Source organism: Gossypium hirsutum, chromosome A10, assembly GCF_007990345.1.
Source record: "Gossypium hirsutum isolate 1008001.06 chromosome A10, Gossypium_hirsutum_v2.1, whole genome shotgun sequence".
NCBI lineage: Eukaryota > Viridiplantae > Streptophyta > Magnoliopsida > Malvales > Malvaceae > Gossypium > Gossypium hirsutum.
In genome coordinates this window covers 60,494,076-60,508,851 of record NC_053433.1, presented here as the reverse complement: position 1 = coordinate 60,508,851, position 14,776 = coordinate 60,494,076, and the positions used below count along the sequence as shown (strand labels likewise).

The 14,776-nt window shown below is 35.7% G+C and overlaps 1 protein-coding gene across 1 annotated transcript; it reads right to left on the bottom strand.

The window, feature by feature from the left end:
* Positions 1-10,041: 10,041 nt before the first annotated feature.
* LOC107896155 (probable indole-3-pyruvate monooxygenase YUCCA3) lies at positions 10,042-12,932 on the bottom strand. The gene is made up of 3 exons (XM_016821277.2): positions 11,885-12,932; positions 11,426-11,797; positions 10,042-10,539 (listed from the first exon to the last, which is right to left on the bottom strand). Exons 1-3 carry the CDS (start codon positions 12,575-12,577, stop codon positions 10,312-10,314), a joined length of 1,293 nt encoding a protein of 430 aa, XP_016676766.1. The 5' UTR covers positions 12,578-12,932; the 3' UTR covers positions 10,042-10,311.
* Positions 12,933-14,776: the final 1,844 nt, after the last annotated feature.

Below are 14,776 nucleotides of genomic sequence, written 5' to 3'. Positions count from 1 at the left end.
AGAAGGACGAACCATGAGGTGTGCATTGACTATCGTCAGCTGAATAAAGTGACAATAAAGAACAAATATCCGTTACCGCGTATCGATGATTTGTTCGACCAACTGAAGGGAGCCTCAGTGTTCTCAAAAATAGATTGAGAGCGGCTATTATCAGTTGCGAATTCGAGATTCGGACATACCCAAAACTTCCTTCAGAACGAGATATGGTCACTACAAGTTCTTAGTGATGCCGTTTGGGCTCACTAATGCCCCTGCGGTATTTATGGATTTGATGAATCAGATCTTCAGACCATATTTGGATCAGTTCGTAGTTGTGTTCATTGATGACATCTTGGTCTATTCAAGAGATGAGACCGAACATGCTGAGCACCTGAGACTAGTGTTGCAAATTTTGCGGGATAAGCAGTTATATGCTAAGTTCAGTAAGTGTGAGTTCTGGTTAAGAGAGATTAGCTTCTTGGGTCATGTGGAATCCTCATCGGGTATTCGAGTTGACCCGAACAAAATTTCAGCCATACTTAACTGGAAGCCTCCGAGAAATATTACTGAGGTTCGGAGCTTTTTGGGACTCGCCGGTTATTACCGACGATTTGTCAAAGGTTTCTCGATGATAGCCACACCAATGACGAAGCTACTTCAAAAGGATGTTAAGTTCGAATGGACGGAGAAATGTCAGAAAAGTTTCGATCAACTGAAAACTTATTTGACTGAAGCTCCAATTTTAGTGCAACCCGAATCAGGCAAAGAGTTTGTCATTTATAGTGACGCATCCCTACTTGGGTTGGGTTGCGTATTGATGCAAGAAGGTCGAGTGGTGGCCTATGCGTCGAGACAATTAAAGCCACATGAGAAAAATTATCCGACCCATGATCTTGAACTAGCTGCCATCGTATTTGCTTTAAAAATATGGCGATATTACTTATTTGGTGAAAAGTGCCATGTATTTTCGGATCACAAAAGTCTCAAATATTTGATGACTCAAAGAGACTTAAATCTCTGACAAAGACGTTGGCTTGAGTTGTTGAAAGATTACGAGCTTGTCATTGATTACCACCCGGGAAAGGCTAATGTGGTTGCGGACGCCTTAAGCCGGAAATCATTGTTTGCTTTACGAGCGATGAATGTGCACTTGTTTGTTCTACCCGAAAATGTGTTAGTAGCTGAATTAAAGGCCAAACCATTATTGATTCGTCAAATTCGTGAAGCTCAGAAAGTCGACGATGAATTGGTTGCAAAACGGGCTGAATGTGTTCCAAATATGGAATCCGAATTTCAAATTGATGATGACGATTGTTTGAGGTTCAGAAGTCAGTTGTGTGTTCCAAGAAATTCAGAACTCATTTCGATGATTCTGAACGAAGCCCATTGTAGCCGAATGTCAATTCACCCGGGGAGTACGAAAATGTACAACGATTTGAAACGTCGGTTTTGGTGGCATGGTATGAAACGAGACATCTCTGACTTTGTTTCGAGATGTTTAATATGTCAACAAGTGAAAGCGGAACATCAAGTGCCTTCAGGATTACTTCAGCCGATCATGATACCCGAGTGGAAATGGGATCCAGTCACAATGGACTTTGTGTCCGGACTGCCATTGTCAGCAAGTAAGAAAGATGCGATTTGGGTTGTTGTCGATAGACTGACTAAGTCGGCTCACTTTATCCCCGTGCGTACGGATTTTTCATTGGATAAACTAGCCGAATTGTATGTTTCTCAGATTGTGAGATTACACGGGGTACCTATTTCTATCGTGTCGGATAGAGATCCAAGATTCACCTCACGATTTTGGAAGAAATTGCAAGAAGTTTGGGTACCAAGCTGCATTTTAGCACCGCTTTTCATCCACAAACCGATGGTCAATCCGAGCGGATAATTCAGATACTTGCGGATATGTTGAGATGTTGCATCCTCGAGTTTAGTGGTTCATGGGAACGGTATTTACCTTTGATTGAATTCGCTTACAACAATAGTTTTCAATCAAGTATTAAGATGGCACCTTACGAGGCTTTGTACGGTCGTAAATGCCGTACGCCACTGTTTTGGACCGAGCTCGGTGAAAGTAAAATTTCGGAGTTAATTTGATTAAAGATGCCGAACAGAAAGTAAAGGTAATCCGTGAAAGTCTGAAAGCAGCCACAGATCGTCAGAAATCGTATGCGGATTTGAAACGAAAAGACATTGAATATCAGGTGGGAGATAAAGTGTTTCTTAAAGTTTCGCCTTGGAAAAAGGTACTCAGATTTGGCCGTAAGGGCAAGTTGAGTCCGAGATTCATTAGGCCGTACGAAATCTCCGAACGAGTTGGTCCAGTTGTGTATCGATTGATTTTGCCCCCTGAACTTGAAAAGATCCACGACGTCTTTCATGTTTTGATGCTTCGACGCTATAGATTTGATCCATCGCACATAATTAGCCCATCAGAGGTTGAAATTCAAGCCGATATGAGTTATGAAGAAGAACCGATGCGTATCCTAGCTCGTGAAGTGAAGGAGTTGCGAAACAAAAGGGTTCCGCAAGTAAAGGTGTTATGGCTCAAACACGGGATCGAGGAAGCTACTTGGGAAACTGAGAGCTCGATGAAAGAACGATACCCAAACCTATTTACCGGTAAGATTTTCGGGGACGAAAATTTCTTAAGTGGGGAGAGTTGTGACAGCCCAAAATTGACCCTAGTCGGGAAGTGGTTTCGGGACCGCTAAACCGAGTCATAAAAATAATTAACCGTCATAATTGATGCTCATTATATGTACATGTGCATGTGTGAAAATTTCGTGTTTGAATTTTGTTTAATTGTAGGTGAATTTTAGTAAATAGGACTTATGTGAGAAAATTTTGAAATGTGATAGGTCAAAGCATAAGGATCTATTAGTGCATGAAATAAAAAGGGGGGACTTGCATGTCAATTTCCCCCCCTAATTAGTAGTGGCCGGCCATGACAAGCATGGTAGACCAAGTGTGATGGGCAAGAACATGTCATAAACATGTTGAGTTAGTGTTTAATGGGAAGTATGATAAAATAAGGAGCATGAGTATAAAATAATGAAAGGGAATATGATGAAAACAAAAAAAAAGTGTGTGGTTGTTCCCCCCCCCATTTTGCCGAAACTAGAAAGAAAAAACAAGTTGTGTTCTTTGGTTCTTCTTGGCCGAATTGAAAGGAAGAAGAAGGGAGTGAAGCAATGGGTCATCTTAGGTCACTATTAAGGTAAGGAAGTTTGTACTAGCTTTTGAAATTTTAGTTGATATCGAGTGAGTTATCAAGTGATTTTTGTAAACCATGTTGAAATTTTGATTTTGGGGGTGAGTATGGTTTTCGGCTATAAAAGATTAATAAGGGTGATGATTGTGTTTCATGCTAAACTTAGATGAATAATGGTAGTTGCTTACATCTTGATATCTATGGGTTCCTTTCTTGGTTCTACCATAGACCCACGAAGTATATGTTTATTTGGTGTTGTTGGAGGTTTATGATAGAAGCTAATGAGTGAGAGTTTGATAGGTACTATGAGGTTAAACTTCATGAGATTGTAAGCTTGTAAGTTGGATGATGAAATTCATGCTTTGTGAAGGTAAATGGTGTAGAAGGAGCATTCGGCCATGAAAAAAAATAAAGGGAAATTTACGATGAATTAAGTTGGAAGCTATTATAATGTACTTGTGCATTCGGGTATAGGATGAAAATATATGAGATGGCTATAATCAGCCTTGTGATTCGGCTCTTGCATATATATATATATTTGCACATGATGTATTGGTATGGTACATATATATATCATCCCAAGGTATATGTTTATATATGGTGGTGGTTTAGTTATGGAGTAAATGATGGATGCGTATTGAGTTATAATATGTAATGCATTAGTTAGTAAAATGTATGCCATTTATGTGTGGTATTAAGTATATAATCGGCCTCAACATAGACATGCATATTCGGCCATAGGAAGAAGATTGGTGTTGCATGTATTCGGTTAGAGGCAAGCATATTGATGCTTTTGTCTTGGCTTAGAAAATTCGGCCAAGGGGGAAAATTAGCTAAAATGTTGAGTTTGATTCATGATTCCGTACATATGTGACTTTAATGTCTAATGTATAAATATGGGCTAAGTGCCTTGTGTTCCTCTTTTCGATGCTCAAATGATTAAATCAATTTATTTGTTTAATTAAGCTCAAGAGCAAAGGGGAACTAAATCCGATAAAGGGAAAGAAAAAGTGGTCGAATAGCTATCGGAATCGTTCGACAACATCCGAGGTAAGTTCTTGAGTAATAGAGCTTAAATTATGATTTGATTAGATCATGTTTTAAGCAAATCAAAATCATGCTCTTTGTGTGTGGCTATTGAGCCGAAATTGCAAGAATGATAAGTGTCTTGTGTTTGAGTTTTGCTAACGAAAACGAAATACGAATGTGCCATGATTTATTGTTAAATGTGCATGGTTATTTGAATGATGTTCGGGCTAAGTCCCGAAGGCTTTGTGCTAAGTGACCATATCCGGACTAAGATCCGAAGGAATTTGTGCGAGATACTAATTTCGGGCTAAGCCCGAAGGCATTTGTGCGAGTTACTAAATCCGGGTTAAGTCCCGAAGGCATTTGTGCGAGTTACTATAACCGGGCTATGTCCCGAAGGCATTTGAACGAGTAGCTATATCCGGTTAAATTCTGAAGGTACGTGATTTGGGAATGAATGATCTTGCTGTAAAAATTTCAGTTAATACGCTTGAAACATCCCAACATTGAGGTATGTTTCGTATGATCTTTGAATTAGTTGAGCCCTTACAAATAAGTATTCGCTCAGTTGATAAATGAGCTACCGGCCTTTGGCTAAGTTGATCTTTGTGTATGAATAAAAGGGTTGGTAATGTGAAGTAAGTATGATATTGAAAAATTGTGCATATGAAATTATCCGTTTAGCTACATGAATGCTATACTTTTATTGTGCTGGAATCCCTTGCTCAAAACTTACTAAGCATAAATTGCTTACTCCGTCTCCTTGATTCTCTGTTTTATAGATTTTGGTTCTCTAGCTATCGGACTCGGGATTTTGAAGTCGAAGTCGCCCACACTATCAAAGCCCCCCCTTTTGGTACAATTTTGGTTGAACTTCGAAATGGCATGTATAGGACTACCCTTTTTGTTGGGGGTCATGGACCCTTTGGACTTGTATAATTTTGGATAGCCATGCGAAAATGGCTTATATATGTTTGAGTATAATGTTATAATCATTTGGTATGGATATGGTTATTGAGAGGTGTGGATATGCTTAACAAGGATTGGCCATGGGAATGGTTAATCACTATCATAATTTGTGCTATTTATGCTAAAAGGGCTAGTTGAATCATGGAAACTATGAAATAGGTAAAGTCTACCTCAAAGGCAGATGCTGGCAGCAGCAGTGATGTAGATTTGGAAAATCACTAAAAATAGTAGGAAGGGAATTAAATAGTGAATAAATTATGTAAACGAACCTTGATGAATATATTTTCATAGGAAAGTAACGAAACGATCATATGGACAGTATGTTAAGAGATATTCAGGTTCTTGTAAGACAGGGCCAGAACGGTTTCTGGATTCCCTGTTTCGACTTTGGAAATTCATTATAAATTAACCAGAGATAATTAGTAGTCATGCCATATATGTATAGATTCCTCTTTGAGTCTAGTTTCTATAGAAACAAACGACATCAGTAATGAAGCCCTGTACAGGGAGATATCCAAGTCGTAATGTGCAAAGGTCAGTGTAGTCGATCCCTGTAACATGGGAGACTTTGACTAATAAACTGTACTAATTGGCCCAACCAAAAATTCTAGAAAAAATATGTAGATGGGCATATGAGTCTAGTTTCATGGAAAATTTACGGAACTGGATTTCGAGTTTCTGAACTCAAGATATGATTTTTAAAGCGACTAGTACGCAGATTGGCAGTGTCTGGGAAATTTGTTTATATGTGGTTAAAGTCTGCTAACACCTCGTGTTCGACTCCGGTGACGGTCTCGGGTTCGGGGTGATACATTTCACATTAGCCATTCGGCTTTACCACATATACATGTCTCATACATATTTCACATTAGCCATTCGGCTTTACCACATATATATATCTCATACATATTTCACATTAGCCATTCGGCTTTACCACATATATATATATCTCATACATATTTCACATTAGCCATTCGGCTTTACCACATATACATGTCTCATACATATTTCACATTAGCCATTCGACTTTACCACATATACATATATCTCATACATATTTCACATTAGCCATTCGGCTTTACCACACATATATATATTTATCTTGTACATCAATTTCAGCAATGGCTTATAAGCAACTCAAATAGTTTCATCAATGTTTACAACAAAATCACATATTCACTACAAGCTGTTTTCCTGAGCAATAGTCACTAAATTATTTATAACTAGAGCTACAAAACTCCAAATCAATTGCTGTTAATTTTTCCTGAATATAGACTCATATATCTTCCATCCATAAAATTTTCAGAATTTTAGGTTTTTCCAATTAATACCAGATTTTTCTTAAAGTTTCCCCTGTTTCACTGTTTGACTAATCTGACCACTCTTCACTACAAATCAAATTTCTCGTTGTACCGAATTCAAAATGTGTTCTATTTGATTTCATTTGAAACTAGACTCATTAAGGAGTCTAAGAATATAAATTTCATCTTATAACCATTTTTTTACAAATTATAATGATTTTCTAAAAACAGAGGAGGGGATTTTGGAGTCATTCTGACACTGTCTCACACAACTTTAAATATCTCTTTATAGGAAATTTCTTTGCTCACACAGTTCCTTTTATAAGAAACTAGACTAATTAATCTTTGATTACATATTCTATTCAGCCTATAATTCCACACCAAAAATTTATGGTCATTTTCTAAAATCACGTTACTGCTGCTGTCCTAAGCAAATTATTACAATTTGCTCTTAAATTTCCAAGTCCAAACACTTATGAACCTACCATTTGAGTTTAAAACATATCATGGCCACATCATATCTTATTAAATCAACTCATTATGTCCGATTATGATTGAATTTACTCAACGTTTAATCACTTAAAACTTACCTCGGAAGTGGTCGACGACTAGATATCCACGGCTATTCGTTTACTTTCTCTTTTCCCCTATCCGACTTTGATCCTCTTTGCTCTTAAGCTAAAGTAAAACAATAGATTTGCTTAAGTACTTAACTAATATTATTCACTTAACTATCAAATTGGGCAATCACACATCATTTAATCTATATCTAAAACAATAGATTTCAATATGTATCATATTTAATAAAACATGCCATGACTCGATTTCATGCTTATTTAATTTATATCTAATTCACATTCACAAGTAAAGAGTCACTTAATTTATCTTGCTTCCTTATACATGAATTTAATCATATTGCCGAATGTCCTTATGTGTACATGGTACATAGCATATAAATATACCTATATATGACCATTACAATTTAAACATTTAATCATAATCGGCAAGCTTTATTTCAACTATTTAAGGTGCAAACCAATTATGTTATTCATTAACATTTCGTCATATTAAATCTTTGATTAACCAATTTAACACATACCAAAATCCAATCATACATCTAACCTTTATCTCAATACCAAACCGAGTTATAAGATTATACATTACACTAAGCATATCGTTAAACATACCTATTCAATTTAGCTAATTTCATAGCCGATTAATCACCTTACCCCACATTACTCAATGCCGAATATTAACCCAACATCACAAGCATAATCACCATGAAACTTACCTTAATACACATTTTATCCTATTGCCGAATACATATATATATCATCAAACAAATTTTTATTCACATCTCTATAATTGATCATAATCGGACATTATAAACAAATCAACTAGTTTAACATTCAAATTCTTCTAACCATTCCTCAATCACTTACTCAATGAACAACAATCCAAGCACATCAAAACATAGTCGAATGTATCATTCTTCTTAAATTCATATTCGAACACTCAATTAAATACTTACAATTTAGCACCAATTTAGCTTTTCAACATAGCCGATTGTCATTAAGCAATTAAGCCACAAATTTTCAATTTTACCAAGCTCAACTCATCTATAATCAACCCTCAATACACCTAAGCATCAAAAACAACATCAAAGAAATACAAACATCCATGACCGAATGTCATCTTCATAAATTTACAAAAACATTTGCCATGAGCTAGCTTCTATACTTGATGACCACTCCAAATATACAAAGATTTTCAATGAAAGAGCATTAACATACCTCTTCCTAAACATCAACCAACCCAACATGAAGCAAGAGAATCCTCTTCTTCTTCCTTCCTCAAGTCACGGCAATGGGGAGCAACCTAGCTAATTTTTTTGTTTCTTCTCCTACTAACCACTATTATTTTATTACCCATGTTCTTTATTCTATTATTCCTAACATAAAACACTAACATAAAATGTTTATAATACATTTTAACCCATAGCATGGCCGGCCACTACTTGTCATAGGTGGAAATTTGACATGCAAGCCCATTATTTTCATAACATGCACTAATAGGTCCTTATAGATTAACCTATCACCTTTTAAAAGTGCCACACATAAGTCCTATTAATTAAATTCACATGCAATCGACTAAATCGAAGCTTAAAACTTTCACACATTCATATTCACATATTTTAGACAATAAATATCATATTCAAATACTTCGGTGACTCGGTTTAACGGTCCCGAAACCACTTTCCGACTAGGGTCAATTTAGGGCTGTCACATTATGTTACTATTTTTGTTATTTCTTTTGTCTGTAAACTCTGCATTTTATTTCTTGTTTTTGTTTTAGTAGTACGGTGCGTTTTGGCTAAAGGAATTAACACCCGCTTAAACGATTCATTTTGATAGGAACATTGTTTAATGAAACAATGCGGTTTGAGCGTGTGTTAGTGCCAGTTGTCCAAGTCCATTATTTGGTTTCCTTAAGTACCAATAGATAGAGGAAAAAACAATTATGAAATTTGAAAACCAAATTCTCAATATCTTCTTCTTCATTTTCTCTTTCGAATTCTATCTCTTCTCTTCTCCTTTCTCTGTTATTTCCTTCTTCCAAATCCATCTCGTGACAAACTTCATATCCAAAATTAATTAGAAGATTTGTTAAACTTGATTGCTTAAAAGAACAAACTTTTAAGTTTTTATCAATAATTTTTCTAGATCCTTAATCTATCGTTAATCCCAATTCCTAGCTATCGAGCTCTTCTAGCAAGATACTACATGATGAAGTCTTTAAGAACTTATAATCTCCAAGAACCTATATCGTAAATAAGCCATTTTAAGGAGAATGTTAAGTATTTAATTTTTTTTAAATCTGAGAATTTATCATGTAAGGATGAACTTGAGAAATTCTAGTTGAAGCTTGATATTAGAACTAATAAGTGTTGGATGCAATGGTAAAACACATTATATTTTGAAAAAGAGAATACATGTTTGAATATTGAAAATAACATTATTGAAATTGACAGTAAAAAATATCAAAAATAGACAAGAAATATGAAAAACAAAAACTCTTAAATTTTTGCTATATCTATGTATTTTTGGAATGCTATTATTGTAATTGATAATTTCTTGTTTGGTGGACTAATTGATGAGAAGAGTAAGGTTTTCTTTTTTCTCCCATTTTTATCATCTGCATTCTACAAAGTAAATAAAGAAGTTCCAAAACTGTGGTCTGCACTAGGTTTACAATTTTCAAAGATAAGACTTAGTTATCCTTCTTCTCCTTATTTTGGGCTCTAGCCATGTGAAAAAAGAGCACATGTAACAAACAACCATAAACCGTTTTTCTTTTTTCTTACAAAATTTTAGAATAAAATCAATGAGAATGATGGCAAGAAAAGATTTGCTTGTGATGCTAGGTATAATGGAGATGGGTCCATATTTTAATGGACCCAAGGCGAATAAAATTCTAATTTTAGAGAGAGCCCATTAGTTAGTAATTATTAATGTCTAGTTGACCACAAGAGATCCATTTGAATTGTTAATTTATTAATGTTGTGATACAAAGTAAACAAATACAAAAAAGAAAAATAGTAATTAAAAAAATAGCCTCATCTTCCTTTACAATAAAAAAATATAAAAGATAAATTATTGGCATTTTTTTTTAGAGAGGGCTACTTCCTGTGTTAAACTAAAGCTCTACATTATTTTGTATGCATATAAAAAGGAAAAAAACACTAAAACAGATTTAAAGACAAAAACCCATTGGATTAAGATTTATACTTGAAAGTGTTTGAATTGTTGTATTTCAGAAATGTGAAATGCATCGCCTATGCCTTGCAGCCATGGATTTTTTCTTCTGCTTTGTTTCTTCTTTCCAGCTTTTGGCAATATCATGTGCTACACTGATGGCATCCAATGATGCACCAGAAAGACCTCTCCTTGTGAACCCTACTGCATAGAGTCCTCCTTTCCCTTTCCATCCGTTAGGGAAAGGGTTCTTTGGAACTCCTTCTGATGAAAAAAACTCATTTTCCTGTTTCCATCAACACATTCAAAGTTTTAGATATATAATCAAATTAACAATGACCAATCAAAGGAAAATAAAATCTGCTAGGGTTTGATTGTTTGTCAGTTGCTCAAAATAATCATAGATGATAAGGAAATGACAGAGTCAGAGACGGAAATTTAAATGAAAGAAAAACATTGACTCCTTACTAGGAATCGGATTGTATTTTACTTTTACTATTAAAAAAAATTAGTTCTTAGATAAAAAATTCAATTGGTCATTTTTTTGTTAAAAATTTTATCTATTTGTATGGTTAAAAACTAACATAGTTGATAGAATAACCAAACAATTATATTTGACGTGACATGTGTACCTCATGCTGATGTATAAAGACTCATTTTTAATAGAAATAGATGAAACTTTTGATAAAAAACTATTTTACTCTTTGATCTAATGTATATAAATTAATTTATATATTTTTTAATAAAAATAATAAAATACAATCAACTTCTAATACAAATATCTCTATTTTGAAATTAAGCTAATTCATTGTTTTTTATTATTACTATGAAAATCCTAATCTCAAGAAAAATACAAATGGATAAACAAAAAGAAGAAGAAAAAAGCTTCTCAAAATATTATAATCTAATCAGAAATTTTGATGTATGAATAAGACAAAAGCAAACCGTCAGACAAAACTAACGATGCTGACAGCGGTTTCTTTTTTTGAGTTTTGCAAGAACATGTGAATGTCTTAATCAGTTAAAAAGACAATAAACAGAAGAAATAGAAGGGAAGAAGAATCTAAAAAATATAGTCAGCGATTTCCATAACCGTCACATGTATATCCCACAAGAGATAAATAGAATAAAAAGAAATCAATGGTGAAATAATTAGAGAGAATCTGACTCACCTTTAGCCATGAAGGAACGTTGCTACGATACCCAGTTGCAAGAATAACAGACTCAATCTCAAGAGTTTCGCCATTGACAAGCTCAACTCTGCCCCTGGAGAACTTTTTGATCCCAGGGACAATCTTGATTTCACCCGATCTAATCTTCTGGAATGCACCAATGTCCAATACGGGAGTTTTCCCTGCAGTGTTTCTTAGCTCTAAAGGTCCTACACAAGGCTTTTTCAGACCATATTTTTCAGTATTTCCAAGTATCAAATGCGCAAGAATAAGCAGTATCTTATCAACAAGCCAAAGGGGTAGCCACTTCATCATCGACACTGCCAATTCAAAAGTTGATTTGCCTAAAACTTCCCTTGGTAAGACATGAACCTGTTCATCAAATGAAAAAAAAAATGGTTAATTTAAATACCTTTATCCTTTGAATAACATGATTTGGTGAAATTTATATTCACTTACTGAGCTTCGAACAACCATTGATGGATTTGCATTATGATTACAGAGGTCAAGAGAGACCTCCATGCCCGAATTGCCACATCCGACAACTAGAACACGTTCTCCACTGTAACTTTGACCTGATTTATAGTCACAAGCATGTGTAACATGGTCGCCAAAATCTTGCAAGCCTTCAAATTCTGGAACAACTTTCTCTGCATTTTCTCCCGTGGCTACTACAAGCCATCGACAAATGCATTCGACTCCGATAGGGTTTGGACCGCCGGTTGCGATGGTTTTGACTCGCCACAAACCAAATGTTTCATCGTAGTTGGCTGACTGCACTGTCTCATTGAAATGTGGGTTTATATCAAAGTGTTTTGCGTAGGACTCAAGGTAGCTTATGAACTGATATTTGGTGGGGTATTCAGGGAAGTCCTCAGGAAATGGAAAGTTGGGTAGCTGGCAAAATTGTTTAGGAAGGTGAAGCTTAAGACGGTCATAAGTTCTGTTCTGCCAAAGGGAGGCAATGCAGTTTGCTCGTTCAAGGATTATGAATGGCACACCTTGGTTTTTAAGCCCCGCTCCAACGGCAAGACCCGAGGGACCTGCCCCAACTATCACTGGTCCATTCACCCATATGCACCGGCTACTCAAAAAATCCTCAGAAGCTAAAGTTGGAAACATATTAGGCATGTTAAGGCAGCAGCTAGACATGTATATAAAGAAGAATTGAAGAAGTTTGTAGGGAAGGGAAGAAGCTGGTTCGAATATGTATGTTGTAAGATGGAGAAGAGAATGAAGGATTTCGTTTGAAATGATGTGAGTGGAGAAGGAAAGAGGGACAGATGGGGTTTAAATAGAGAGGGCGTTGGCCATGATGATGAGTTTAGCATGTGATTGGTATCTGAAAACGATGCTTTTAGGGGTCAGTCTCAAATGATAAGCTACCCGGCCACCTGCAATTATTTATTACTTTCATACTATGTCTGCATAAACAATTCTCCAACTCTAATATTTTATTTCAAGTTTCTAAATTTACATTTTACTCATTTATGGAGATAGTATGATGTTTAGGATGTAAACCAGTGACTAAAACAAAACAGCCAACCAATCAAGAAACACTGCTGATCAACATTTTCACTCAAATTTCTAATGAAATTTTGTAAGCTTACTGCTACTTCCTAGCACTATAAGAAAAGGAAACGAGTACATGCTAACCAGAAACCTGATCGTAATCAATGGGACTTCAAAGGCTTGAACTCTCAAAGAAAGCATAAACAGTGTAGATTTTATGCTAATTACAAGTTATACGTTTTAACAGAGTAATAGAATGTTAAAGGAAGTCTACAGGTATGACTAATAAATATAGGCCAGGAGTTCTGTGAAAGTTAACCTTGGAGGACTTGACCAGTGGCTGCTGCAGCCATATATGGTCCTCACAAGATATTTGTTACCCTTTGTGACGTTGATACTGCTGTGTTCTTGGATCAGCTGCTAACTTTTTATTAATATTATTATTTCAGGTTGAGTTGTTCATCAGCTTGAATCTAGGGCAGATGCTTTGTAGGTTCACTGAATACTCTTTGGTTAGAAAGTTTCATTTTATTTGTTGAATGCTTAGAAGAATCACGAACAAGAATTGCATAAAACAATTATTCGACATCAGCATATATCATTTTCATTCACAGCATACTGTATAATTATTCTAACAATTAAATTATACAAAATGTTGGGATGGGCCATGGTAATGGTTCCCACCAAGTGTGGTGCAAAGAGCAACTAAAGACAGAGGTTTAAGTATACAAGTGATTGTGAAATTGTAGTTGTGAGGGTCTTTGTACCGCAAGTAGTTGATTTCTATCTTGTGTCCTTGTTTTGGTGCTACGAGGGGGTATTTATAAAGGGAGGCTAGCTAGGCATGAGTCCCAACTAGTAAGATTGTATTCTTCAAGTGCAAAAGGTAGAGTGATTGTCAACAAGAAGCACTATTAGAATCAATGTGTGGGGACTAGGTGGAGTATCGTCGATCCTGAGGAGGTGATGGATTCACAGGTGCTGGCAAGAGCTCTTTCTTATATACATTTTTGGGGATTGCATGGGCTGGCCTTGTGTGATATGGCATTTATCAAGGTTAAGACTAAGCCTCTAGCAAGGTCGCGAGGTCAAGCTTCATCGAATTCTATACGTAGGCATATGCATCGTACAGTGAGAGATGATATGAAAGGGTGAGATAGAATATTTGACGGGTGATCTCAAGTAGTTGCAAGACGAATCAATGGCACAGCATATGCAAGTTGAGCTTGATGTGAAGTCTTTAAGGAAGGTTGTCAAGGAACAAGACCTTTGAATTGCTTCCTTAAAGTCAAGTCACCATATGACTATTAGCAATGCAACACCCGATACCCGACCCACTCTCTAAGTTCGAGTCCTAGATGATACAAATTCTGAATAACTGACTAACATTATTTAAAATTCGTTTCCAACAATTTATTTGTACGCAATAATCTATATTAACACATTCATCTTTTAAAATTTCTGCCTAGCAACTTCATTTACAATTTTGACTATAAATCTCAAAGAATTTGTGGCTAGGCTAAAACTCCTAGCCGTAACCTCTGGTAGCACCTCTTTATATGCATATTACAATTTCGCCTCCCATTTTCTTCCATGTTGGTGAAGTCTGACTTAGCCTTCTGCTCAATTTTCGATGACAACCCTATCCTGCAATTAAGTAGACCATTCATAAGCTCAATTGGACTTAGTGAGTTTTTGCATAATGGTCATATATCAAAAATCAAAGTTAAGGGATTATGGATTTAAAGGAAAATTTCACTCCCTGGTCAACCTTAACATTTGACATTTTATATCAATGAATCTTTTGCCTTCCCGTTTTCTTTGCTTGTTCTATCTGTA